This window comes from Anguilla rostrata, chromosome 3, assembly GCF_018555375.3.
Source record: "Anguilla rostrata isolate EN2019 chromosome 3, ASM1855537v3, whole genome shotgun sequence".
Taxonomy (NCBI): domain Eukaryota; kingdom Metazoa; phylum Chordata; class Actinopteri; order Anguilliformes; family Anguillidae; genus Anguilla; species Anguilla rostrata.
Genome location: NC_057935.1, coordinates 73,496,095 through 73,522,763, shown reverse-complemented (window position 1 = coordinate 73,522,763; position 26,669 = coordinate 73,496,095). Strand labels below are relative to the sequence as shown.

The 26,669-nt window shown below is 45.0% G+C and overlaps 2 protein-coding genes and 2 long non-coding RNA genes across 6 annotated transcripts in view; 3 read left to right on the top strand and 1 right to left on the bottom strand.

The window, feature by feature from the left end:
* LOC135251924 (uncharacterized) overlaps positions 1-26,669 on the top strand; it is a 96,310-nt gene that overhangs the window by 49,379 nt on the left and 20,262 nt on the right. The window lies entirely within an intron of this gene.
* LOC135251917 (uncharacterized) lies at positions 1,391-4,513 on the top strand. Its single transcript, XR_010329233.1, has 5 exons — positions 1,391-1,655; positions 1,753-1,779; positions 1,894-1,947; positions 3,063-3,131; positions 4,325-4,513. It is a non-coding gene; the product is annotated as an uncharacterized LOC135251917 (long non-coding RNA).
* pdcl3 (phosducin-like 3) lies at positions 4,646-9,391 on the bottom strand. 2 transcript variants are annotated; one of them, XR_010329232.1, is made up of 7 exons: positions 9,125-9,391; positions 8,499-8,616; positions 8,105-8,195; positions 7,504-7,647; positions 5,708-5,916; positions 5,337-5,575; positions 4,646-4,772 (listed from the first exon to the last, which is right to left on the bottom strand). XR_010329232.1 is itself a non-coding variant. In XM_064329782.1 (6 exons), exons 1-6 carry the CDS (start codon positions 9,128-9,130, stop codon positions 5,427-5,429), a joined length of 717 nt encoding a protein of 238 aa, XP_064185852.1. In that variant the 5' UTR covers positions 9,131-9,391; the 3' UTR covers positions 4,646-5,426. The 2 variants fall into 2 exon arrangements, 1 of the variants encoding a protein (XP_064185852.1); XM_064329782.1 differs by having other exon boundaries at positions 4,646-5,575.
* The window catches only part of LOC135251921 (TBC1 domain family member 8), a 34,290-nt gene continuing 18,710 nt past the window's right edge, over positions 11,090-26,669 (top strand). Inside the window, exons 1-6 of one of the 2 annotated variants that reach the window (XM_064329801.1) lie at positions 11,090-11,609; positions 17,465-17,575; positions 19,304-19,422; positions 21,008-21,236; positions 21,667-21,907; positions 24,003-24,210. In XM_064329801.1, the coding sequence (XP_064185871.1) occupies positions 11,483-11,609; positions 17,465-17,575; positions 19,304-19,422; positions 21,008-21,236; positions 21,667-21,907; positions 24,003-24,210 (1,035 nt within the window). In that variant the 5' untranslated portion in view covers positions 11,090-11,482. The remainder of the gene's footprint in view (positions 11,610-17,464; positions 17,576-19,303; positions 19,423-21,007; positions 21,237-21,666; positions 21,908-24,002; positions 24,211-26,669) is intronic. The other variant, XM_064329800.1, reaches the window with a different exon arrangement.

Here is a 26,669-nt window from a genome sequence, read left to right as displayed (position 1 = left end):
ACACTCAGGGTGACAGGGGCCAGGGGTGATTGGAAGGCACCTAGTTTAACAAGGACTGGTCTATCAGTCAAGTGAAACTGGAACCATTCCAGGATAGAACCAGAGATGGAGAGGGAATGCTGCCAAAAGTCCAGCAACAGTGAGCAGCTGACTCTATCAAACGCCACACTGAGGTCTAAAAGAACCAGCACTGGTAGCTAAGAGCAGGTTATTAAGGACCCTCACCATGGCTGTGTCTGTGCCGTGCTTAATGTGGAAGGCATAATCTGGAGTGGTTTATATGAGCTATTTGTCTCCATGGGTGTTTGTACTTGAGAAGCCACTACATGTTCCAGTACTTTGGCTGGGATGGCAAATTTGAAATTAGCCTGTAATTCCTCAAAGAGTCAGGATCAAGGCCCCCTTTTTTCAGAAGCAGGGAGATGGAAGCGATTTTCAGGTCAGTAGGATAGGATAATGAACTGTTAATAGTACTGACAATAGAAGGGCAGCTTGCAGGGAGGCAGCCTTTAAGTGGTGGGCATGGGGTGCAGAGAACAGGAGGTGGCCGCAGCCGCTAATGAGTTTGAAGAGTTGGCCTGTGTCTGCTGAGTCGAGATGCTGAAATGTTGGAGAGAAAGCTTTCCAGTGCAGGATCCAGGGGGGAGCTATGGGTGAGCTTAGTGACTGGATCCGCAGTTAGGACTAAGGCAGTCCAGAGAGAGATGCAAGTTGATGGCAGTGATTTTAGACTGGAAGACATTTTGGAACAGAGTTCAGGGGTGTGGAGAAAAGCAGATTTCACAGGCACTAGGGTGAAATAAGGGCTGCGTCCGAATAGTCAAAAAAATTACGTCCTGTCTTTTCATAACCACTTTTCCTTGGCCTCGATGGAAAACGTCATGAGGTTAAGGAAAGATGTGAAGGAGAATTCAAATGGACTTAGGAAAAGACAACCGCGGTGCTAAGAGAATCCGACCGCACTTACACTAGGCTACGTAATTATGCGACGGCGGATGTTATTGACGTGAGACTGCCGTGGTAAAACTACAATGTTCCGAAGATGGACTACTAAAAGTGCACCTTAGATACTTCGCCCCGTGCGTTCTTACCATGTGTCTCTAAAAATGTCTCATACCCCTTTTTCTTTAAAGACAGATTTCTGTGTTACGGTTAATATGCTGATTATAATATGATTATAAGCCTATACATATAATAACCTAAGAACCACACAACTCAGTCATGTTGATCGTTTGTTTTCGTGAACGGCCGAATGGTGCTTCGCTTTAAATGTTGCTGCCGTTAGGAATTGTGGGACGGCATTATCTCCTTTCCTTTTGTAAAGGACGGTCCAGTGTACCCTATGCTAAAGGAGATAAGATAGGAAGCATTGAAGCACCTTTCCTTAGCATTTAGACAATTCAAACTTATCATGGCTGCCACTTAGATACTTCCGGGTCATTTCACTCAGTTAGGAACTTTACTAAGCAAAAAAGACTATTCGGACGCAGCCAAGGTCTTAGGATTTCACCTCTACCCATAATTCCCCGTCATACCCATCAGTGCGAAATAGAACAGTTTTGGAGAGAATGACTTCAGTGCAGACTGTCTTGTTATCATAGGTGTTCGGCTCACATAAAATCCTGTGTGGATTGACCTGGGAAGATCACAGTAAGGTAAGCCTTTGCATTGTATGCTATTTTTTTCAAACAGACTGCTTCAAGATAGGGTGCAGTTCATGTTTAAACAACACCTATTCTGTTTATATTGCAGGACCAAATTCAAGATGTGTACAAAAGAGTGAGTGGCGGTGTTCATTTATTTTGAGATATTTTAAAGATATTTAGATATTTACAAATCACTATTACTTCACTGGAATGTAAATGTGCTCTCTCCCCTCTGTCTCTCTCTCAGTTCTTGTTTCATTACTCCAAATCCCAGGACTCGCATCACTCAGTAAATAGTGAGGTAAGCAGGAATCTCAGCTCAGTGACAGTTCCTCTGTGAGTGGTCGTGTACTGTCACAGACTCTATATACCCACCAGCTGCTCAGTTCATTGCCACCGTTGCAAGTTCTCTATCTGTACCGTTGAAGGATAAACATTCCAATTGTATGCTTCCAATGAGCGTTCTTGAAGGGGAATGGCCAATTATACAATATCATGGCAATGAACGTTCTATTCTGTAATATATATTGGAAGTGTTTACCAACTGGAACCTCCAGTGATTAAGAAACAGTGGACAGAAGGAGCAGAAGCTGGGTGTCTGGTTAGTCTAGAGAATCTCTGATAGCATTACATAGAGATAAGTGATGACTGAGTAATTTGCACGTTCGAGGAAGGTTGTGGGTTTGGCTGCCAGGCTGTGATGGAGATGAGACAATGCGTTTCCCACCCAGCAGATATATGACCTGAAAGACTGCATTGAAAACACAGCTGCAGGAAATCATATACCTGTTAGAGGGTATATAATTAGGTGAAGCTCGATTGCACTAAAATGATGCAAAAGTGAGATATGCTTGGTGCTGTGCAAAGCACTCCCTCTCCAAAACTGAGGAAGTCGCTGTGGATTATGGTTAGCGCCATGCTAATGTTAATAATGTGTAAATCACAGTGGTTTAGGATTAGCGCCATGCTAACATTAATACTGTGTAAATCACTGTGGATTAGGGTTAGCGCCATGCTAACATTAATACTGTGTAATTCACTGTGGATTAGGGTTAGCGCCATGCTAACATTAATAATTGTGTAAATCACTATGGATTAGGGTTAGCGCCATGCTAACATTAATACTGTGTAAATAACAGTGGTTTACGGTTAGCGCCATGCTAATGTTGATACTGTGCAAATCACTGTGGATTAGGGTTAGCACCATGCTAACATTAATAGTGTGTAAATCACTATGGATTAGGGTTAGCGCCATGATAATGTAATAACGTTGATACTGTGTAAATCACTGTGGATTAGGGTTAGCGCCATGCTAACATTAATACTGTGTAAATCAGTATGGATTAGGGTTAGTCCCATGCTAACATTAATACTGTGTGCAGCTCTTCTCTCTAACTTGTGCTTTGTCCTCTTTAGTCTCAGTCAGCACATCCTCTGCTGCGCCTGTCTCCCAAACTGAGGAGGAAGAAGCAGTTCATCCTAATGGTGCGATGCATACATTTTCATGTCTTTCTGTAGCCTTGATTATTGTTGTTGCAGCAGGGTAATAGTGTGCATTCTCTCTTAAAGGGAAGATAGGGACTGTAGGTGGTTCCTCCTTCCCCACACTGGGCACAGGTACAGCCACAATTTTGTTTCTGAGATTGGTTTGGCTCATCCAAATAGGCTTTACATTTTAGCTGTCACTGTCTCCAGTTGAAGCCCTGCATACACAGCACATTCAGTGAGAATGGGAGCATGCAAAGAACATGCAAAGCACACACACTATATAACCAGGAATATCTGGACACCCCTTGGTCTGGGGCTGTTTTTCATGGTTTGGGCAAGGCCCCTTACTTCCAGTGAAGGCAAATCTTAGTGTTACACAATACAATCATATTCCAGATGATTCTGTGCTTCCCCAGCAGTTTGGAGAAGGCCCTTTCCTGTTTCAGAATGATAATGCCCATAGGCACACAGCAAGGTCCATATAGAAATGGTTTTGTCAGGTGGAAGATATTAACTGCCCTGCACAGAGCCCTAACCTCAACCCCAACCAATACCTTTGGGGTCAATTGGAAAGCCAACTGCGAGCCAGGCCCAATTTTCCAATCAGTGCCTGACCTCACGAATGCTCTTCTGGCTGAATGGAAGCAAATCCCTGCAGCAATGCTCCAACATCTAGTATAAAGCCTTCCCAGAAGAGTGGAGGTTGTTATAGCAGAAAAGGGACCAACTCAATATTAATAACCATAATTTTGGATGAGATGTTGGATGTCCACATACTTTTGGCCATATAGTGTACCAGCCAGGCCTGACAAGCTGCCCTCTACTGGCTTTTTTTAAACACAAAATTAATACGTTACTTATTACATTGTGCATACATACTGTGCAATGTCCAAATGTGTGCATACTGACTGCATACGCTGCAAATATAGAAAACACAATGATATGCAGAAAACATGTAATGGAATTTTATGATACTGAATTATTAGCAGACATTTGTGGTATCTCCTTAGATGAGAAGTTAATTCAGAGGAGACCCTGGGCAGAGTAAGGGTTTCACAGAGTGGGTTCAGATCACTGTGAGAAAGCCTGAAAGAACAGCAGAAACAAGACTCTCTCCACTAAATCCCCTCTGTCACCCCCCCCCCCCCCACGCTCTTCCTCTCTCTCCCTCTGCCCCCCCCTCTCTCTAGCAGCCCAGCATCCTCTCAGACGAGCAATGAACAGCAGCTGCCAGGAGAGCAGCTGATCCCCCCCCCCCATCCCCTCTACTTCAGAAGACTTTGGACATGTTATCAGTTATTGTATTATTAAATGTTGTACTTTTTGGAACAAGATGCATCAAATGAAAATAAATGTCTAAAAAGTGATTACAAAATTGATAGCCGTGCAGCATGTGTGTGTTTGTGAAGTGCCCCCCGCCTCTGCCGCCGCCCCCCCATCTCTGTGGAGCTGCAGGGGTGAGGTTTGCTGAAAATAATAATGTGATAAAATAAATGACACTGTGGCAGAGGTCAGAGTTGTCCAAAGCTCTTTATGAAACTTAAATCAAAGGGGAAATGGTTTTAAAAAAATTTTTTTTAAAAGGTACAGTGAACACTACATACTGTACATTTCGCCTGTAAAAATGTCTGATTTCCTGCATTTTTTATGAGATGTAGAGCATGCGTTTCATTCTCCAGCGAGCACATACCAGAGGGGCAGACAGACAGCAAGGTCCTGAACAACCCCCAAATCACCCCCGCAAGAAGTCATGAGGGCAGGACTAAAGCAAAATGTTTCCATGACAAAAAAAGAAAGGGGAAAAATAAATAAATATGAGGGAAATGATCCAGCTGATTTTAAAATGGCCCTCGCAAATGCAAGACTGGAGCGATGATTGAAAATGGAGGGAAACAGGTGGAACTCTCAGTCACTTATCTGAATGAACCTATATCAAAATATATCAGCCCACATTTAAACTTATTGGTTTAAAAAGCAAAGCAAGTAACAGCTCCACCCATTTTTTTCAGGAGGTAGGATATAAAATCCTGGCCAATAAACCACAAGAAAGAGAATCCTGGCCAATCAACCTTGAGTGAGAGAGAATCCTGGTCAATGGATAGGAGACTTATGTTATGTGACCTGTCATTGAAACTCCTCTCCAATTAGGGAAAAGCATGTAGTTTTATTTCATTCACATATGCACACTCACAATCGCTCTCTCTCTGACATGCACACACACACTCACTTGCACGCTCTCGCACACACACACACTCACACACGCGTGCTCCTGATCGGTCTAGCGGAGTGGGGCTAATCGTCGCTGTCAGACTCGTCGCTGTGGTTTTTGGCGGGGGCGGAGCAGCGGATGGAGGTCAGCAGCTGGTCCTGGATCTGCTTCCTGGGGTTCTCCTCCAGATCGGTCTTCACAGCGCCGGACTCCGACAGCCTCCACTCCAGCTCTGTGTACACAGGGAGGGGGCGTTATCCACACGCTAAGGAGGGGGGTGATCCACACCCAAAACGCACGTGATCTGCAGGGATGGCTTCATATGGAAAACTGCACAAACACAAACATACAAAATGCTTCTTACCGTTAACTTTCAGATTCATGCCTCCGAAGACCAGCGGCCCAATGAACTGGGCCTTCATCTCGCCCTCGAAGTACACAAACACAGTGGGAAGGTTCTTGTCCGGGTAGTTGGGGATGCAGGTGGTGGAGATGGACTTGAGGAATTTGGTTTGAGGAAACTTGCGGGCCAGTTCAGTGAGGTGCTGGTTTATCAGGGTGCAGAGAGGGATGCTGAGAAAGCAGAAATTACAAAAAACATTCATTAATAAATATAATTTATAACTTAATAAATATTTTTTTAAATATTTTTTAAACATAATTCACTCATATTCTATGTTCAATATCATTCTTGAACTGTTTGAGGTTTTAGGTTAAACTCCAGGCCCAGGTTTTTCGTTAAACTCCAGGCCCAGGTTTTTCGTTAAACTCCAGGCCCGGGTTTTTGGTTAAACTCCGGGCCCAGGTTTTTGGTTAAACTCCAGGCCCAGGTTTTTGGTTAAACTCCAGGCCCAGGTTTTTGGTTAAACTCCAGGCCCAGGTTTTTGGTTAAACTCCAGGCCCAGGTTTTTGGTTAAACGCCAGGTCCAAGTTTTTGTTTAAACTCCAGGTCCAGGTTTTTGGTTAAATGCCAGGCCCAGGTTTTAGGTTAAACTCCAGGCCCAGGTTTTTGGTTAAACGCCAGGTCCAAGTTTTAGGTTAAACTCCAGGCCCAGGTTTTTGGTTAAACTCCAGGCCCAGGTTTTTGGTTAAACTCCAGGCCCAGGTTTTTGGTTAAACGCCAGGTCCAAGTTTTTGTTTAAACTCCAGGTCCAGGTTTTTGGTTAAATGCCAGGCCCAGGTTTTAGGTTAAACTCCAGGCCCAGGTTTTAGGTTAAACTCCAGGCCCAGGTTTTAGGTTAAACTCCAGGCCCAGACTGTTGGCTAAATAATGACAGGTGGTTGAGTGGGAACAGTTGCACGTCACTGCTGAGATATTCCAGAACATGTGAAGACGTCTGTGGTTGGCCTCTCAGCAAACAGGCATCATAAATAATTTGCTCCCCTTGTGGCAAACTGGAAAACTAGGACGGTACCACACTTCAAGGACTGGACTCCATGTACAAAAGACCCCAATCTAAACTGAAACCATTCAGACATTCTAGGACTGTGGTTCTTTTCCTCGACTACATAGCAACCATCACGTACTGACAGTGACTGAGATACACGAGACATTCAGAGACAAAGACCATTTGAATATAATGCAAAGAGAAGTAAACACACGGAAAACAAACCTTACTCACCAATGTTCTTCAGCTCTAATCCTGGAGGATGTTACAATAATGATCCTCCTGACCCTTTCATTTTAACCCTGATTTGATATTTTTCTGCCAGTTTTTAATGCCCAGTTGTGTCAATAGACCCATCTCTTCACTGCATTGTCACTCCATGCTCATCCAGCCAGAGGAGTCCATTTAATGCACAGTTGGAATAGACTGCAGGCTCCACAACTGAGCAGCAGAGATAATCTTCTGCAATGAGGCAATCCCACTAACTAACCCCAAGCCTAACTCTAACCGCACTAACACCCCCAGCTCCCTGTGTGACACCCCAGGATTTTGGCTGCAGGATGAGTCACTCAATGTCCAAACGCTCAGTAAACACTCACAGTCCAAATGCTCACTAAACGCTCACAGCCCAAACGCTCACTAAACGCTCACAGCTCAAATGCTCACTAAACGCTCACAGCCCAAGACTCTCACTGACAGGGCTAAAATTGAAGGAGACGTTTTTCGGCAGATAGACCCCATGTACAGTGCCAGGAGGCGTGGAAATCCTCACCCCTGTTTGTAGAGATGCAGCACCACCCAAATGCCCGGGCCAGCCTTGTTCACTTCCTTCACGTAATCCTGACCTGACATCTCCACAACCTCCCCAAAAACATTTTTTATCTGATTGGCTTTCCATTCTGCCAGTCTTTTCTGCCTGAGAAACAAAAAAGAAATGATTACAACCAGTTTCACATTCAAAATCAAAATCACCATGCGCTTTTACAGTCCCGGCTCACCTAGATTGGGTAGACCGAAGGACAGTTGGGCGGAATCATGCTCTGGAACCTCTACACACAGTAACTTCATCATCATAAGAACCAAAAGGGCAATTATGTTAAATTACAAGACAGGGGTGGTTTAGCAAAGATAGCAGAGTCTAAGGAGTTTAGTTACAGCTGCTTACATCATTACAGTCAGTGGAATAATAGCATACATATGATACAGCTTAAATATACCTGCATTACTGAAATACAGTATATATCATCCAGTTGAAGGAACTGAGGTTCCCACCCACTCCCATTCAACAAGCTCGAGGTTAGCATTATTTTTGACTCAGCATCAGTCCTCCTGCAGAGACCAGCTGGCCAGCATAAAGGACGTGGGGCCCAGACCTGTACATCTCGATCGCCATCTCATCTTCTTCACTGAACTCATCCTCATTCTCCTTCAGCTCTTCTAGTGTCATGTCTTCATAGGTTTTCACTGAGGACAGCATTCAGACAAAGGTCACAGCAGAAAAAAAGAGAAAAATGTTTACACGCATCTCAAACAAAGACACATGGATACGCGTAACGTGGGACAAAAGGACAGTGACTGACTGAACAAGTTTTTGCATCCATTCACGGTACAAGTCATTGATACTTGTGACACAAATCGGCAGTGCTGCCCAATATTTATAGCTTAATTATTGCGTATTTTAGGATAAACACTTGGATGGGTCATTTACACTAAAATCCGTTACATGTTTGTTGCCTACTGCGCTGAAGGGGAAAAAAACGAACTTACCTACTGACTGCTGCATGACCTGTTGTTCTTCTTCCTCGTCCTCCTTCGGTGTTTCCTTGGGGGGAAGAATCCCCTTTTTCCGGAGAATATCATTCCACTCCGTGTCTGCGTTTGGATCCTAAGCAAATGTATCGAAAAACCTTTCACTTGAAAAAAGTTAGCAGTTTTTTGTCATTAGCTAACGTGCAAGCCTCGAGGTCAGCTCACCTAAAAGTTTACTAACATTAGCAACTAGCTACGTGATTAACTTTACTTTCAAGTTAAAACAGCTATCTAGTAATTCGCTAATAGTAAATCAGCTATGACTGAAATTATTTTAGCTGTTTAAACCATGTAGCTAGATGACAAAGGCGACCAGTAGACAGAAATGCTAGTTGTCCCAATAAAATATTAGACTAAATTACCTTTATAACTACATGAATGCAGACTAACTTCGCACTATAAGACTAACCGTTATTTATCTATTTGGCAATCTATCTAGTTTGCTACATGACATCATATATAAAAATGGGTATATGGGCCACATTTTTATTTAGATATACTAGTTAGTTGGACATACAGAAAACATAAGCATCAAGTATGCAAAATATAATTCAAACACCGAAAATATTTTTTTTGTCACAAACCTGCATTTTGTCCGGTTGTCTAAAGCCGTTCTTTAAATCACGTTTCTTTCCACCCAGAAACGAGGAAGTATGGGTACAGCACTTGAAATTGTTCCGACAGAAAAAAAGATGAACATATAAATCTAGTTCAGATTTATAGCAAAAATATTGCACAATTTCTTTCAATAATAACCTCAAAAAGAGAACAGTAAGTTGTATTTATCTGAGTAATACATTTGCTAAACGTGCTCACGTTCTGCGTAAATTACTTTAATTTTGCCGAGAGAAACTGAGAAACTGGGACTATAAACGCCGTTGCACCAATATCCGGTTTGGTTCTTCGCCATGCCCATATAAGGTCATAGAACGCTGCATTCCATTTCCAGCAGTGAGGGAAAAGCAAACAACAGCTGTACATAGACGTCAGTCACTACAGACCTATCACTCCAAAGACAAAGAACACGTACAAACGAGACATTAACCAGGCTGCGCGTAGACTTTAACTCTCATTTACTGACCTTTTGAAAAAAAGCTCTTTCCACTTTCAATCAATGTTTTCAGTCCTAAATATATTAATTTATTCGACATTCCATTAAATATTACATTAATTTGGAATCTCATGCATACTGACAAGCTATCCGCATGAAATATTCCGTGCTGTCCAGGTGTGGCACTATAGGCTATCATATAAGCTGCAAAAATAACATTTATGAATGGTCCATTGTGATTTACTCATAGCAATATACATTAACCAGTTGATACTTTCGCCAAATTTGAGGCCAATGTTATTATCTTTAAAACGTTTTGCTGTTTGCCATGCTGAATATACATTGTTCTAACAAAACAGTGTTAGAGAACTGCCTTAATAAAACCTTTGTAATTTTAATTTACACCAGAAGAAAAGAACTGAATAAAGAGATGGGACTTCAGACTGATGTTGATACAGCTATCTGGGGAATACCAGCTCCTTGAAAAGTTTGCAAACTTTGTCTGTGTGTAGCCTCATTTAGATTGTAAACAGGTTGCAGAGTAAAGAAAAAGTAATTGTGTTATATTTACAATCTATATATAAGTTAGGAAATAAAAATCATGAGGCATTGTAAAAAGGTCAGCGCGTGATATAGTACATTCAGGCCAGTGTGTGGTGTATTGCTATGTGTAATATGAACTTTTTTCAGTGTTGGAGAAAAGGTACGCTCTGATTTAGGTTAAGTTAAAGAAGACTGGATTTGACAAATTGTGTATTCCAGTTAGAGATGGTGATTAAATCATGGTGGAGGAGACATAGTTCTTTAACTTGCAAACAGTTTGTTGCTTATAATCACTATTTTGTGTACACAGCCAAGATGAGGAACGAGAGATTGCTTGATTACTAAAATAGGGCATTCAGGCCTTTTTGGCTTGTGTTTTTCCTGTAGAAAATACTCCACACTGTGTCAAGCCTGGTCTTGAACAGAGCCTCCACCTCCACTAGGAGTTATTCCAGGCATTCTTAGCTCCTTCTGTGGGGAGCAAAAATCCTTCCTATGAGATCAGCTTTACACCTGTGCTTCATTTTTATACCAGAGTTGCTGACAGAATTCAACCTACAATAGCCTCTCTGATGCACTTTATAAATCTTTAGAAATGTAAAAACAAATGAAATCGTTCCTTAGACAATCTTTAAAATCACTTTATTAATTTGTTTTAGTTCTAAATTACTAATATAGCTCACATTTTGACATAGTATGTATTAACAATAAGATACAATCTTCTTCATAACAACAACAACAACAATAATAACAATAATAATAATAATATGCATACTATTGCACACGTTGATATTGAATCATTGAAATGTGTGTGAGCAATCCAGGCAGTAAAATCAGTAGAGTAATCTAACACTTCTGCTACCTACTGTGATTCAGCTTATGAATTGGTTTCAGACAGTCAGACATAACTAAAATGGCAGTGCTATGCATGTCTCGTATGTATTCAGATCCTGGTGTTCTATTTGCATGCTATTCGTTATTTTGGGGGATTTAACATCAGGCAAAACAGCCTCCCAAAAAATCCAAGACAGTCGCCAATCACAAAGAGCCTTTGAAATCAAACTTCCTCCATATTCGCCGGAACTGTGGGAAGGAAGGAAAGCTCGGGTAAAATGCGGAAATCAGACGCTTGCTGTACACATTTTCACTGGCGAGTGTGACAGAAAAAATGACTCAGTTGTGTTTGGTACCACGAAGCTGCTGAAATCGACCATGGACGAACCGGAATATAATCTTTCTCGCGAATATTACTGATAGCAAAACCGCCAGATACAGGATACTGGCGTGCACCTGAAACATAAGTGCAGCAAAACACGGGTTCATAGTTTTTATTCTTCTCCCTCCGAGAATGTGGTTAAATCCCGAAGAAGTGTTGCTGAAAAACGCACTAAATTTATGGGTGACCGAGAAATCCAACGCATATTTCCTGTTGCAGCGTCGGAGGGGACACGGAGATTCCGGGGGCAAAATAACAGGTATGCCCAGCACGCCAGGGGCGCGTCGCGTGCGACCCCTCGAGCTCCCGACTGTGGGGCTTCCTACAGTGCGCGCTCCATATTGGTCTGCGGTGATAAGCGGCATTTTGAGCTGGCTCAGGCAATTGCACAGAATTAGCTGGCGAACAAAGGTGACCGCCCACTTTTTAAGTTATTAATCTATCATTATGCTTTGTATTCACTAACAAAGAAACTCCGTCTGTTGTTGTGTTTGTTTGTCTAATCACATAGGACCATTTGAACATACCCTCTGGCTGAAAGTGTATTAATTATGGGCTATACTTATATACACTGACATAATGAACTAAAAGTGTGCAAAAAACATATTTTACTATGGGGAAATGTGAATAATATTAAATAAATATGCATGTTTTACGAACCTTCGTGACCTCCTCAGAATGCCTGCCCATTAGATTTTATAATAAATCATTGGGAATGTGGTGTAAAGATCAGTGACTTTTGAGTATGGGCTGTTTAGATCACAAGTATCGGCAAGATGACTCGATTGACAAAATATTACAGCACATCAGCCATAATATGACATCTTGGTTGAGGATCTGGACGTGTCACCAAATGGTTGAATGTCTGATTCACAGGTGGCAGCTGCTGACACTGCTATAGCTGCTATACTTAGAGCAATAGAGTTAATGTATTTTTTAAAATTAAAATAAATAAATAAATAAAACACCCTGCTGAATTAATGTTTAACATGCTCTCAGATGACTTGAGCATAGTAAATCATTTATCCCTTTAATAATATGTGAATTGTGGGCCTGCTTTAGAGGAAGAAAGGAAAGACATTATAAATGAGACAAATTTGAGCATTTTTGTTGTGGTTACAGTGTGTGCTTGTTTTTTCCCAAGTCAGTTCTTGGGTTAAAGGTCAAACCAGAGCCCAGCAGTGGTTTTTGGTGGCATTGAACAGGACAAAGAAAGATAGTGTTTGCCTCTTAGTCTACTCCCTCACTGCCTGGCACTATGGACTTTTATTCTAAAAGTCTGGGACTTTAAAAAAAAATGGGTACACTAACTATGACTTGTGTTTAGTTTACAGCATGACTGTGCATTGTCTCTGAAGCAGATGCAGACTCCTTGTTCTTCATTTGGTAGAATGAGCTGTTTCCTCTTCCTTACGGCATGTCCTCTGGAAAGAGACAGCGCTGGGGCAGGACGGCAGTTTCACCTTCAGCTGTGTATCAGACTAAAATGTTTGCAGTTTTCATGTTGTGGAGCCTAGATTATTCTGGAAAGCACACCAGACCATTGTGTGAAAAGGTGTGTGTTATCAGTGCTTTGTTCGACCTGACTGGTGAGCACGTGGCAGTCAGCGATGGCTTAGCTGGGCTCTAGAGCAGTCAGTGATCAGCGATGGATTAGCTGGGCTCTAGAGCAGGCAGTGATCAGCGATGGATTAGCTGGGCTCTAGAGCAGGCAGTGATCAGCGATGGCTTAGCTGGGCTCTAGAGCAGGCAGTGATCAGCGATGGCTTAGCTGGGCTCTAGAGCAGGCAGTGATCAGCGATGGATTAGCTGGGCTCTAGAGCAGGCAGTGATCAGCGGTGGCTTAGCTGGGCTCTAGAGCAGGCAGTGATCAGCGATGGCTTAGCTGGGCTCTAGAGCAGGCAGTGATCAGCGATGGCTTAGCTGGGCTCTAGAGCAGGCAGTGATCAGCGATGGATTAGCTGGGCTCTAGAGCAGGCAGTGATCAGTGGTGTTTAGCAGGACTCTTGAGCAGGCAGTGATCCAGAAACCGCTTATGTCAGACTGTAATTTACACTCTGTCTGCAAACAGTGTTTAGGAGGAGTGAGGGAAAGAGATAGAAGAGCAAACTCAGACGGTAATATCCCATAATCCTCCAGAATCTTTCTCTCTGAGTAAAACAGCCATTTCTTTTCTGTGTGTATCCTTTTTACTTTGATATTTGCTGTGTTTGTACTTAGGTGTGTCGTTGCTTCAAAGGTACAGCCAGAGTCATACTCACAGCCTAATAAAACTTGTACCTGGGTGAAGCAACCTGTGGGGCAAGCACAGTCCGCACTGACACGGCCTGGAGTCCATCAGCTCAATGATTTAACCCAAAATCTCGCTTTGTGAAGACAGGAGACAAAGATCCCATTTTGTGTGGAAGCACTGTCTGTCCTGATAAATGTACCCCTGTGGGGTCTCTGTGTACCCCTGTGGGGTCACTGTGTAGGCTCGCTGTGTACCCCTGTAGGATCTCTGTGTAGGCTCGTATTTACAGTCTCACTTCACATCCATTTTCACATCCAGAGATGTACCGTCTAAAGCCCTCAGAAATGTTATTGCGGAAAGTTTCTCTGAACGTGGCTGTTATCCAATATGAAGTGTCCTCTTGGGACCAAGGGGTTGGAGTTTTCTGTCTTTGAGATGGTTTGTGATTACACCCCCCACCCCCCCCACACACACACAGTGTAACGACTCATTATGAGAACAGATGCTCTGCTACCATGGTAGTTCCTCTAAATGTAACATTAGGGTTTAGAGCTGGGTATTCCCCAATGATGGCAGTAATCCAAAACAGACGTATTCTTTTGATGATAAATGTTGATTGCAAATTATTTTAATTTACCAAGCCTACCCTCAACAGGCATACACACCAGTGATGTGACATCACAGCTTTGTTGCAGAAATGTTCAGAGAATGTTTTACATGAGCAGGGCCAAAAGCTTGAGAGGATTTCTGTGCGGAACAAAACAGCTGTCTTATAGGACCTTGTGGTGTTGTTACTTTTGATTTCAGTTCTTCTTCTGTCGGTCAGTAGGCCTGGTTTACATGAAATGATGCAGATACTGTGTTAGGAAAAGCACTTATGGGAACGAGTCCATCGTGGCATACGCCAGATGGAGTGTATTTATTTGCCATCTTGTGCACGAATGTATTAGAAAATCAGAATGTCATGATTAGCTCTGTTGGAATCCAAATGTGAAAGACGTTGTGTTTTGTGTTTAGCGGTTTGCTAAGTGCCTATAACTCTGCGCGTTGATGGAGAGTAGATGATTTACATGCCTGTCTGACCCGTTTTAATATGGGAAGTTTTAAAGAAAAAAAAAAAGCTTTTCTACCGCAGAGCGGTAATTAATCCTTAAATAGAGACTAGGGAGGTCGGCGTTGGAGCTGCCATTACGAGCTGAAAGAGCGTGATTCTGATTAGATCGTTTGGGGCGGAGGAGCGGGACTCCCCGGCCGCACCGTCTGTCTGCACGCACAGCCAGGCGCCGGTATCTGTGGCTCCAGGCGGGGTTTGAATCCAGTTTGGGTCCAGGCTGGGTTTGGGTCCAGTTTGGGTCCAGGTGGGGTTTGAATCAATTTTGGGTCCAGGCTGGGTTTGAGTCCAGTTTGGGTCCAGGTGGGGTTTGGGTCCAGTTTGGGTCCAGGCTGGGTTTGGGTCCAGTTTGGGTCCAGGTGGGGTTTGAATCAATTTTGGGTCCAGGCTGGGTTTGAGTCCAGTTTGGGTCCAGGCTGGGTTTGAATCCAGTTTGGGTCCAGGCTGGGTTTGGGTCCAGTTTGGGTCCAGGCGGGGTTTGAATCCATTTTGGGTCCAGGCTGGGTTTGAGTCCAGTTTGGGTCCAGGCTGGGCTTGAATCCAGTTTGGGTCCAGGCTGGATTTGGGTCCAGTTTGGGTCCAGGCTGGGTTTGAATCCAGTTTGGGTCCAGGCTGGGTTTGGGTCCAGTTTGGGTCCAGGCTGGGTTTGAATCCAGTTTGGGTCTAGGCTGGGTTTGAATCCAGTTTGGGTCCAGGCTGGGTTTGAATCCAGTTTGGGTCCAGGCTGGGTTTGAATCCAGTTTGGGTCCAAGCTGGGTTTGAATCCAGTTTGGGTCCAGGCTCAGCTCTCCTGCGGCCATCGGTAGGTTACGCGGGATTGGGCAACGCGGCAAGCATTTATTTATTTTTTTTATTGATGTATTACCTTGGAATGGGATTGGACTTGCATTTATAACCATGCGTATGATAAGCCTCCTGTTTATGTTAGATCACACCAATTCGGTCCAACTAAGTTTCCCTGATAAGGAACATTTTCTTTTTGAGAGGACTGATGACAGAATGTGCCTCAGTGTGCAGTCATGTTCAGTTTCGGGCTTTGGGGTCCTAACATTAACAAACAAAAGAACTGAAGAATGGTAGAGGTTTAGTTTAAATACTGTGTCTCACATACAGTGAGCAGCATAATTCATTGGACAGTAACACATTTTTTGCTATTTTGCTTCCGTACTCTAGCACTTTGAGTTTGAAAGGATACAATGACAATGAGGTTGAAGTGCAGACTGTCAGCTTTAATTTGAGGGTATTTTCATACATATCGGATGAACCGTTTGGAAATTATAGAATAGAACCTTTTGTACATAGTCCCCCCCATTTTTGGGCATCAAAATATATTGGACAGTTTAACATAATGTAGAATAAAGTAATCATTTTTAATATTTGGTTGCATATCCTTTGCATGCAATGATTGCTTGAAGTCTGCGACGCATAGACATCACCAGACGCTGGGTATCTTCCCTGGTGATGCTCTGGCAGGCCTGTACTGCAGCCATCTTCAGTTCCTGCTTGTTTCGGGGACTTTTTGCCTTCAGTCTCTTCTTCAGCATGTAAAATGCATGTTCAATTGGATTCAGCTCCAGTGATTGACTCGGCCAGTCAAGGATTTTTCAATTTTTGGCCGTCAAAAACCCCTTCGTTGCTCTAGCAGTATGTTTCGGGTCATTGTCTTGTTGCATGATGAAGTGCCGTCCAATGAGTTTGGAGGCATTTGGTTTTATCTGAGCAGATAAAATATTTCTATAGACTTCAGAATTCATTGTTCTACTTCTGTCTGCAGTCACATCATCGATGAAGACAAGTGAGCCTGTTCCACTGGCAGCCATACAGGCCCAAACCATAACACCCCCTCCACCATGTATCACGGATGAGTTGGTATGCTTTGGATCATGGGCATTTCCTATTTTTCTCTATACTTTCCTCTTTCCATAACTCTGGTACATGTTAATCTTTGTCTCATCTGTCCACAAGACTTTGTTCCAGAACTCTTGGGGCTCTTTTAGGTGCTTTTTAGCAAACTGTAATCTCGCCTTTCTGTTCATCAGGCTTATCAGTGGTTTGCATCTTGTAGTGTACCCTCTGTAGTCCTGCTGGTGTAGTCTTCTACGTGTGGTAGACTTCGACACATCTACACCTGCATCCAGGAGAGTGTTTTTGATCTGTTGGGCTGTTGTCAGGGGGGTTTTCTTCACCATAGAGAGTATTCTCCGGTCATCCACTACAGTGGTCTTCCTCGGTCTACCGGGTTGAGTTCACCAGTTGTTTTCTTCTTGTTAATGATGAACCAAATTGTTGACTTGGGCATGCCCAGGGTTTTTGCAATGTTCCTGAATGATTGATTTTCATTTCTGAGCTTTATGACGGCCAGCTTAATTTGCATCGACACTGCTGTCTTCCTCATGTTGTCACACCCCAACAACAATCTCCGGTATGGATGAAAATACCCTCAAATTAAAGCTGACAGTCTGCACTTCAACCTCATTGTCATTGTATCCTTTCAAACACAAAGTGCTAGAGTACAGAACCAAAATAACAAAAAATGTGTCACTGTCCAATGAATTATGGTGCTCACTGTACCTCAAAAGAGTTGGTTTTCTCAGGAGAAGCTGAGTCAACAAACACCAAATGCCTTGTGAAGTTGATGCATTAGTTTGCTTGTTGTGGATGTACTGTAGTCTGTGTACATATAATGTAGCTCATAGTGCTCTCTCTCCCTCTCTCCCTCTCTCTCTCTCTCTCTCTCTCTCTCTCTCCCCCACCCCCCCCCCCCTCGCAGGGCTGCTGGTGGGGGCGCTGGACACAGTGCTGGACTCTAACGCGCGTGTGACTCCATTCCGTATCCTCTTGCAGGTCCCGGGGTCACAGGTCAGCTGGGTCATCGCTAGCGGTAAGACCGCCGCCATCTCCCCCCGTTAACACCACCCGTCTCCCCCTGCTAACACCACCCGTCTCCCCCCGCTAACACCACCCGTCTCCCCCTGCTAACACCACCCGTCTCCCCCCGTTAACACCACCCGTCTCCCCCTGCTAACACCACCCGTCTCCCCCCGTTAACACTACCTGTCTACCCCGTTAACACCACCCGTCTCCCCCTGCTAACACCACCCGTCTCCCCCGCTAACACCACCCGTCTCCCCCCGCTAACACCACCCGTCTCCCCCGTTAACACCACCCGTCTCCCCCGTTAACACCACCACTCAGTCTGTTATCAAACCCCACATTCCTGTAGTCTATTATCAAACCCCACACTCCTGCAGTCTGTTATCAAACCCCACACTCCTGCAGTCTGTTATCAAACCCCACACTCCTGCAGTCTATTATCAAACCCCACACTCCTGCAGTCTGTTATCAAACCCCACACTCCTGCAGTCTGTTATCAAACCCCACACTCCTGCAGTCTATTATCAAACCCCACACTCCTGCAGTCTGTTATCAAACCCCACACTCCTGCAGTCTGTTATCAAACCCCACACTCCTGCAGTCTATTATCAAACCCCACACTCCTGCAGTCTATTATCAAACCCCACACTCCTGCAGTCTGTTATCAAACCCCACACTCCTGCAGTCTATTATCAAACCCCACACTCCTGCAGTCTATTATCAAACCCCACACTCCTGCAGTCTGTTATCAAACCCCACACTCCTGCAGTCTATTATCAAACCCCACACTCCTGCAGTCTGTTATCAAACCCCACACTCCTGCAGTCTGTGATCAAACCCCACACTCCTGCCAAACCACTCAGCCCACATCCGCAGGTCGTTTTACTACTTCCTTCTTTTGAAGGTCTCTTCTCTCAGTCACTTCTGCTGCAGGTTGATAACACACCTCAAATCGCATCTTCTGAACTCCTCTAACATCAATAGTGGCTACTAGCCCCACCTATGCTACATTAAAACATATGTCCTCAGACCCATTTGCTACGATACCTAGCTCTATGTAGGCTTTTGCATGTATGAGTTCTAAGTATTTTAGAAGTATGAGCTGTGAGCCAAATGACAAGGCATCTGCTCTTTCTTGCCTAAACATTTTGCAGCACTTATATAAGCTGCTCTGGAAAGACTGTCTGCTAAATGCCTCCGTGTTCCCTAAATGTAAAATAACCTGTTTTTATTCCCTGTTTTACATTTCCCAAATTTTTGGAAAGCCTAATTGGTATTTGTTTGCCCTTCTCATTGCTTGCAGTATTTTCCATCAGTTTTGTAGAGTGCACTGAAATATGAGTAAATGGTAAATGGACTGCATTTATATAGCGCTTTTATCCAAAGCACTTTACAATTGATGCCTCTCATTCGCCAGAGCAGTTAGGGGTTAGGTGTCTTGCTCAAGGACACTTCGACATGCCCAGGGCGGGCTTTGAACCGGCAACCCTCCGACTGCCAGACAATCGGTCTTACCTCCTGAGCTATGTCGCCCCTTTAGAGTGAGTAGGGTGTACTCTTCAGTGAAGTAGAGTGTACTCTCCTATGAAATTGAATATAGTCTGCAGGGAAGTAGAGTGTACTCTCCAGTGAAGTAGGGATGTGTGCACTAGCCGCTGCTTCTGTTCCCTCTGCTGTGTGGTCTCTGTGCTGGGGGGGTGCGCTGCCTGCTTGACCACTGTTTCTTGTTGAGTAGGGACCGCGGTGGAGGAAGTGAACCAGCACTGGGATTGGCTCGTACAGAACCTCCTCCACTCCCTTTCCGTGTTCGAGAACAAGGATGATGTCACCAGCTTCGTCAAAGGGAAAGTGAAGGTGCGGTTGTGTGGGTGATACCACAATGTCACAGAGGGTAGTGTGTGATGTCACAGAGAGTGCTGGTTTCTGGTTTGGGTTCCTGCTGCAGGCACCTGTGCTGTGTGAGTTACGGTGAAGCCACACGCGTAGCTGCGCCCCCACAATCGGCTGCTTGTGTGCGTGTCGCCTATTTTTGACAGACAGTTGTGTTCGTTAAATGTTGACCGGGTTTAATGTCATGTTTCATATTCATTGTCCTGTCTGAATACAAATCATTTTTGCAGTAACCTAGATCTGAAAGATGTTAGCCAGCTGCCTAGCTAGGCTGTCTAATGTCTAGCTAGTGAGTAACAACCAACAACAAAAATATTGTCTGGCTAATTAGCCAGCTAATGCCTTCGAAGTTATATATGGTTAGCTAGCTAGGTGGCTGGTAGAAACGAACAACTAGCAACTAATACATTCGATAGAAATTGACTAGACATTAGACAGCTTAGCTAGGCAGCTTAACATTTTTCAGAGTTAGGTTACTGCAAAAATGATTTTTATTCAGCCTGGACAGTGATAACTAATAGTAACGCGATAACTACATAGCAGAGCCACCGACAATTTCAGAGACTTTTCTCCACGCTGCGTTCCTCTTATCAGTGTCTCTGTAGGAGATTTTATTAAGTTGGAAACCCGATACGGCAATTATGAGTTAGGTCCTCCATTGTGGAATGATAGAATGTGGAACTAAAATTAGAAAAAAATAGGGACAGTTTACTTGACGGATCATTAGATCAAATCAGATTGGTTACCGTGACGCGGCGAGGGGGTCAAAGTTGAATTTTTGCCATCTCCCCCACGGCCTCGCCGCCTCTCGCCGCTCCGCCGGCAATCCCAACATGCCTTGCGGGGTCTGGCCGCCACCTCTCATTCAAAGTGAACGGAGGCGGCGCCGTCGCGCGGCGGGGCCGCATACATTGTGGCTTCACCGTTAGGGAGATTGCCCAGCTCACTGTTCAGCTCACTGTTCAGCTCACTTCACAGAGTCTCACATGCTGGAAGAGCAGTGCAGCTATGCACAAAACCTCCAAAAACATTCATTTTATTAATGCCCCCTCTCTCTTACCTTATTCTCCCTCCGTCTCTCCCACCCTCCCTCTTTCTCTCCCCCCTTTTTCTCTCTCTCTCTCCCCTCTCTATCTCCTCCCCTCCCCTCCCATCCCCTCCCTCCCTCTCTCTCTCCCCTCCTCCTCTCTCCTCCCCTCCCTCCCTCCCTCTCTCTCTTCTCCCCTCTCTCTCCCTCCCTCCCCTCCCTCCCTCTCCCTCCCTCCCCTCCCTCTCCCTCCCCTCCCTCCCTCCCTCCCTCATCTCTTCTCCCCTCTCTCCTCCCTCCCCTCCCTCTCCCTCTCCCTCTCCCTCTCCTCTCCTCCTCTCCTCTCCTCTCCCTCCCTCCCTCCCTCCCTCTATCTCTTTCTCCCTCTCTCTCCACTCCCCTCCCTCTCTCTCTCCCTCCCTCCCTCCCTCCCTCCCTCTCTCTCCCTCCTCCTCTCCCTCCCCTCCCTCCCTCCCTCCCTCTCTCTCTTCTCTCCCCTCCCCTCCCCTCCCTCTCTCTCAGGGTCTGATAGCGGAGGAGTTGGGCAGCCGCCGGGCGGTGCAGGAGGAGGAGCCAGAGAAGTTCCGGGAGGCGGTGATGAAGTTTGAGCTGCGCTTCGGCCTGCCCCCGTCTGAGAAGCTGGTCACTCACTACTCCTGCTGCTGCTGGAAGGGGCGTGTCCCTCGCCAGGGCTGGCTCTACCTCAGCACCAACCACCTGTCCTTCTACTCATTCCTGCTGGGCAAGGAAGGTGTGTGTCTCACCTGTGTGCACCTGTGCTACACCTGTCTGCCTACACCTGTACTACACCTGTCTCTGTCTTTGCTCACACCTGTACTGCACCTGTCTATTCACACCTGTGCTGACCTGTCTCTGTCCCTGCTCACACCTGCTACACAGAGGCTTATTCCTGCGCAGCTGCTTTGGTCCACCAAGCCTTTCTGCCTTCGCCTGTCACTCTGGGGCTGATTTTCACTGTTACTCTGGGGCTGATTTTCACTGTCACTCTGGGGCTGATTTTCACTGTTACTCTGCGGCTGATTTTCACTGTTACTCTGCGGCTGATTTTCACTGTCACTCTGGGGCTGATTTTCACTGTCACTCTGGGGCTGATTTTCACTGTTACTCTGCGGCTGATTTTTTCTGTCACTCTGCGGCTGATTTTTGGGCTCTGCTTGCAGTGAAGATGGTGATCCCGTGGGCGGAGGTTGTCCGGCTGGACCGAACCTCCTCCGGCTTCATGACGGACACGGTGCGGGTGAGCACGCGTTGCCGGGTGCGGCACTTCGCCATGTTCCTGAGCGTGGAGGAGGCCTTCGCCATGATGGTGCGGCTAGCCGACATCACCCTCCGCCGTCTCCTTGACAACGAGGCCTTTGAGCTGGATCAGGTCCTGCAGCAGCCCGCCAACATCACCAAGAGGTCAGAGGTCACTGCACACCGCCGGGTGAGGGGGAGGGTGTTTGTATGTGATTGGTGGATTTTGGGTGAGTGGTTTGTATGTGATTGGAGGATTTTGGGTGAGTGGTTTGTATGTGATTGGAGGATTTTGGGTGAGTGGTTTGTATGTGATTGGTGGATTTTGGGTGAGTGGTTTGTATGGTATGTCTGGTTTGGGATGGGTCACGCGGGCTTGAGCCCATGAGGAGCACTAACCCGGAGCTCTGGGTGATCCCACTGCCAGCACCACTGGGCTATGGTCCCCTAGGCAATGTCTGCCTTTGTGATGCGTGTGTCTGTGAAAGCATATATGAGTGCGCTCCTCTGTGAATGCCCACATATGAGTGAGCTCCTCTGTGAAAGCAGATATGAGTGAGCTCCTCTGTGAAAGCACATATGAGTGAGCTCCTCTGTGAAAGCCCTCATATGAGTGAGCTCCTCTGTGAAAGCACATATGAGTGAACTCCTCTGTGAAAGCACATATGAGTGAGCTCCTCTGTGAAAGCACATATGAGTGAGCTCCTCTGTGAAAGCACATATTAGTGAGCTCCTCTGTGAAAGCATATATGAGTGAGCTCCTCTGTGAATGCCCACATATGAGTGAGCTCCTCTGTGAAAGCACATATGAGTGAGCTCCTCTGTGAAAGCCCTCATATGAGTGAGCTCTTCTGTGAATGCCCACATATGAGTGAGCTCCTCTGTGAAAGCACATATGAGCAAGCTCCTCTGTGAATGCCCACATATGAGTGAGCTCCTCTGTGAATGCCCACATATGAGTGAGCTCCTCTGTGAAAGCACATATGAGCAAGCTCCTCTGTGAATGCCCACATATGAGCGAGCTCCTCTGTGAATGCCCACATATGAGTGAGCTCTTCTGTGAATGCCCACATATGAGTGAGCTCCTCTGTGAAAGCACATATGAGCAAGCTCCTCTGTGAATGCCCACATATGAGTGAGCTCCTCTGTGAATGCCCACACATGAGTGAGCTCCTCTGTGAAAGCACATATGAGTGAACTCCTCTGTGAAAGCACATATGAGCGAGCTCCTCTGTGAATGCCCACATATGAGTGAGCTCCTCTGTGAATGCCCACATATGAGTGAGCTCCTCTGTGAAAGCACATATGAGTGAGCTCCTCTGTGAATGACCTAATTTCTGCAGCCGCTGAAACCTGGCCAACCGGTCCTATCTGTGTCACATGATGGTGGTAGACAGCTTATAAAAACCCGCTCTGCAGACTTTGAGCCTGGGAGAAACATGCAGGGGGGTGGGGGTTAAATCTCCTGCAGGCCGCTGAATGGGAACACAGTACCTGTGTACATGAGGGGTAGACGAGGGGTTAAACCGCCTGGCAGACTTGAGCCTGGGAAATTCCATGGCAGGGGGTGGGGTTAAATCTCCCTGGCAGGCCTGCTGAATGTGAGGAACACAGAGGCTCACCTGTTAAGGGAGGGATAGAGAGATGGGGAGAACAGGGCAGATCTTACCATGAATTCTTCATGGAATGGATGTGACTAGAACATTCCATTTAGCTCTGCTTGACAAATCCAGATATGCAATTACTGGTATAGAGTGAGCACCATAATGTTTGGACAAATGGCGTCACACGTGTTTCTGATTAGTCGGGGTGTTCAATTGCTTCCTTAGTACAAGTATAAGAGAGCTTTCAGTGCTTTGATTCTTGCCTTTTGAGTGCCTTTAGAAGCTGTTATTGGCGTTTGTCAATGGGGGGTCTATTGTGGAAAAGAAAGTAAAAAACAACGCAAATGGCAACCAGCCAAACCCGCATCGTATTAAAATCTATTTGAGCACAGGAACGCTTCTGGGACGTAAACACATGCATCTCTTTGTCAGTCTAGTTTCTCTCACGTCTGCCAGCAGTGCTTAGTGAGGCAGAGAGTGGCATGGCAGTGTTACGCAGAGGTTAAGGGGCTTCCGGGTTCAAATCCCAGGTGAGGCAAGGTCATTGTGCCCCTGAACAAAAGGTTCTTAAGCTGGTCCTGTGGGGGTTTAGGCCAGGGTTCGGGTTATTTGTGAAATGCGCTGTATAAATAAATGTAAATTTGATTTGTGAGCAGAGTCCTGGAGCAGCAGTCGCTAAAGGAGTACGTCCTGGCGCTGTTTCGGCTGCCGCGGCGGGAGCAGCTCCAGGAGGTGGTGATGTGCTCGGTCTGGACCCCCCATGCGCGCTGCCACACCCCTGGAACCCTCTACACCACCGACAGCTACCTGTGCTTCACCAGCCGAGAGGAAGGCTTCTGCACACTGCTCATTCCCCTGTGTGAGGTACACACTATACACGCACCATACTCACACACGCTATACATGCACTATACACGTACATACACACCATACATGCACTATACACACACTATACACGCACTATACACACACTATACACGCACTATACTCACACACACTATACATGCACTATACACACACTATACACGCACTATACACACACTATACACGCACTATACTCACACACACTATACATGCACTATACACACACTATACACGCATTACACACACTATACACACACTATACATGCACTATACACATACTATACATGCACTATACACACTATACACGCATTATACACACACTATACACACACTATACATGCACTATACACATACTATACATGCACTATACACGCACTATACACGCACCATACTCACACACGCTATACATGCACTATACACGTACATACACACCATACATGCACTATACACACACTATACACGCACTATACTCACACACACTATACATGCACTATACACACATTATACACGCATTATACACACACTATACACACACTATACATGCACTATACACATACTATACATGCACTATACACGCACTATACACACACTATACATGCACTATACACGCACTATACACACACTATACTCACACACACTATACATGCACTATACACACACTATACTCACACACACTATACATGCACTATACACACACTATACTCACACACACTATACATGCACTATACACTATACACGCACTATACACACACTATACTCACACACACTATACATGCACTATACACACACTATACTCACACACACTATACATGCACTATACACACACTATACTCACACACACATACATGCACTATACACACACTATACATGCACTATACACACACTATACACGCACTATACACACACTATACATGCACTATACACACTATACACACACTATACATGCACTATACACGCACTATACACACACTATACTCACACACACTATACACACACTATACACGCACAATACACACACTATACACGCACTATACACACACTATACATGCACTATACACACACTATACACGCACTATACACACACTATACACGCACCATACTCACACACACTATACATGCACTATACACGTGCATACACACACAATACATGCACTATGCACACACTATACACACACTATACATGCACTATACACACACTATACACGCACTATACACACACTATACTCACACTATACATGCACTCTACACACATTATACACGCACTATACACACACTATACTCCCACACATGCTCACACACGCACTGTACACGCACACACACACACACACACACTATACACTCACTACACACACACATGCTCACACACACACTATACACACACTATACACACACACACACACACACACGCAATCACCTCTTTGTGTGTGGCTGTTTGGTCAGTCTCTGCTGAAACTATAGTCAAGGTCTTGAATTCAGGGTAGTTTCCACCCACTGTCATACCTGAGTATGTATAATAAGTGTACTCAGCGTTATAGGACTCATAGTCATACCTGAGTATGTATAATAAGTGTACTCAGCCTTATAGGACCTACAGTCATACCTGAGTATGTATAATAAGTGTACTCAGCGTTATAAGACTCACAGTCATACCTGAGTATGTATAAAAAGTGTACTCAGCGTTATAGGACTCATAGTCATACCTGAGTATGTATAATAAGTGTACTCAGCCTTATAGGACCCACAGTCATACTTGAGTATGTATAATAGTACAAGTTGGATCACAGTCAATCTGGTATATAGGACTCACTATAGGGCTCATATACTGAGTATGTATAATAAGTGTACTCAGCCTTATAGGACTCACAGTCATATCTGAGTATGTATAATAAGTGTACTCAGCCTTATAGGACCCACAGTCATACCTGAGTATGTATAATAAGTGTACTCAGCCTTATAGGACTCACAGTCATACCTGAGTATGTATAATAAGTGTACTCAGCCTTATAGGACTCACAGTCATACCTGAGTGTGTATAAGTGTAATCAGCCTTATAGGACTCATAGTCATGCGTGCACTTAGCCTTATAGGACTCACAGTCATACCTGACCTTCAAACGCAGACTGAAGACTCATCTCTTCAGGCTGCACCTCTCCCCACCCCTCCCTAGCCTATAGTTCAGCTCACTGTACCTAGTTAGGATAATATGATTATGTTAGTGTATCTGGCAGGATTGTTTTTGTCTGATTAGGTGTGATTAGATGTGATTCCAGTGCTAGTTTGTACTGGGTAGGATTCTTGCTTGCTGAACAAGCTTACTCTACAGGGTTGGAGTCCTGATCGATGTGGTCACTTCTGGCACTACGATCCTTACTTCACTCTAGTGTTTCTTTTGCACCTCTACATCATGAACCTATGCACTTGTTGTACATCGCTCTGGATAAGAGCGTCTGCTAAATGCC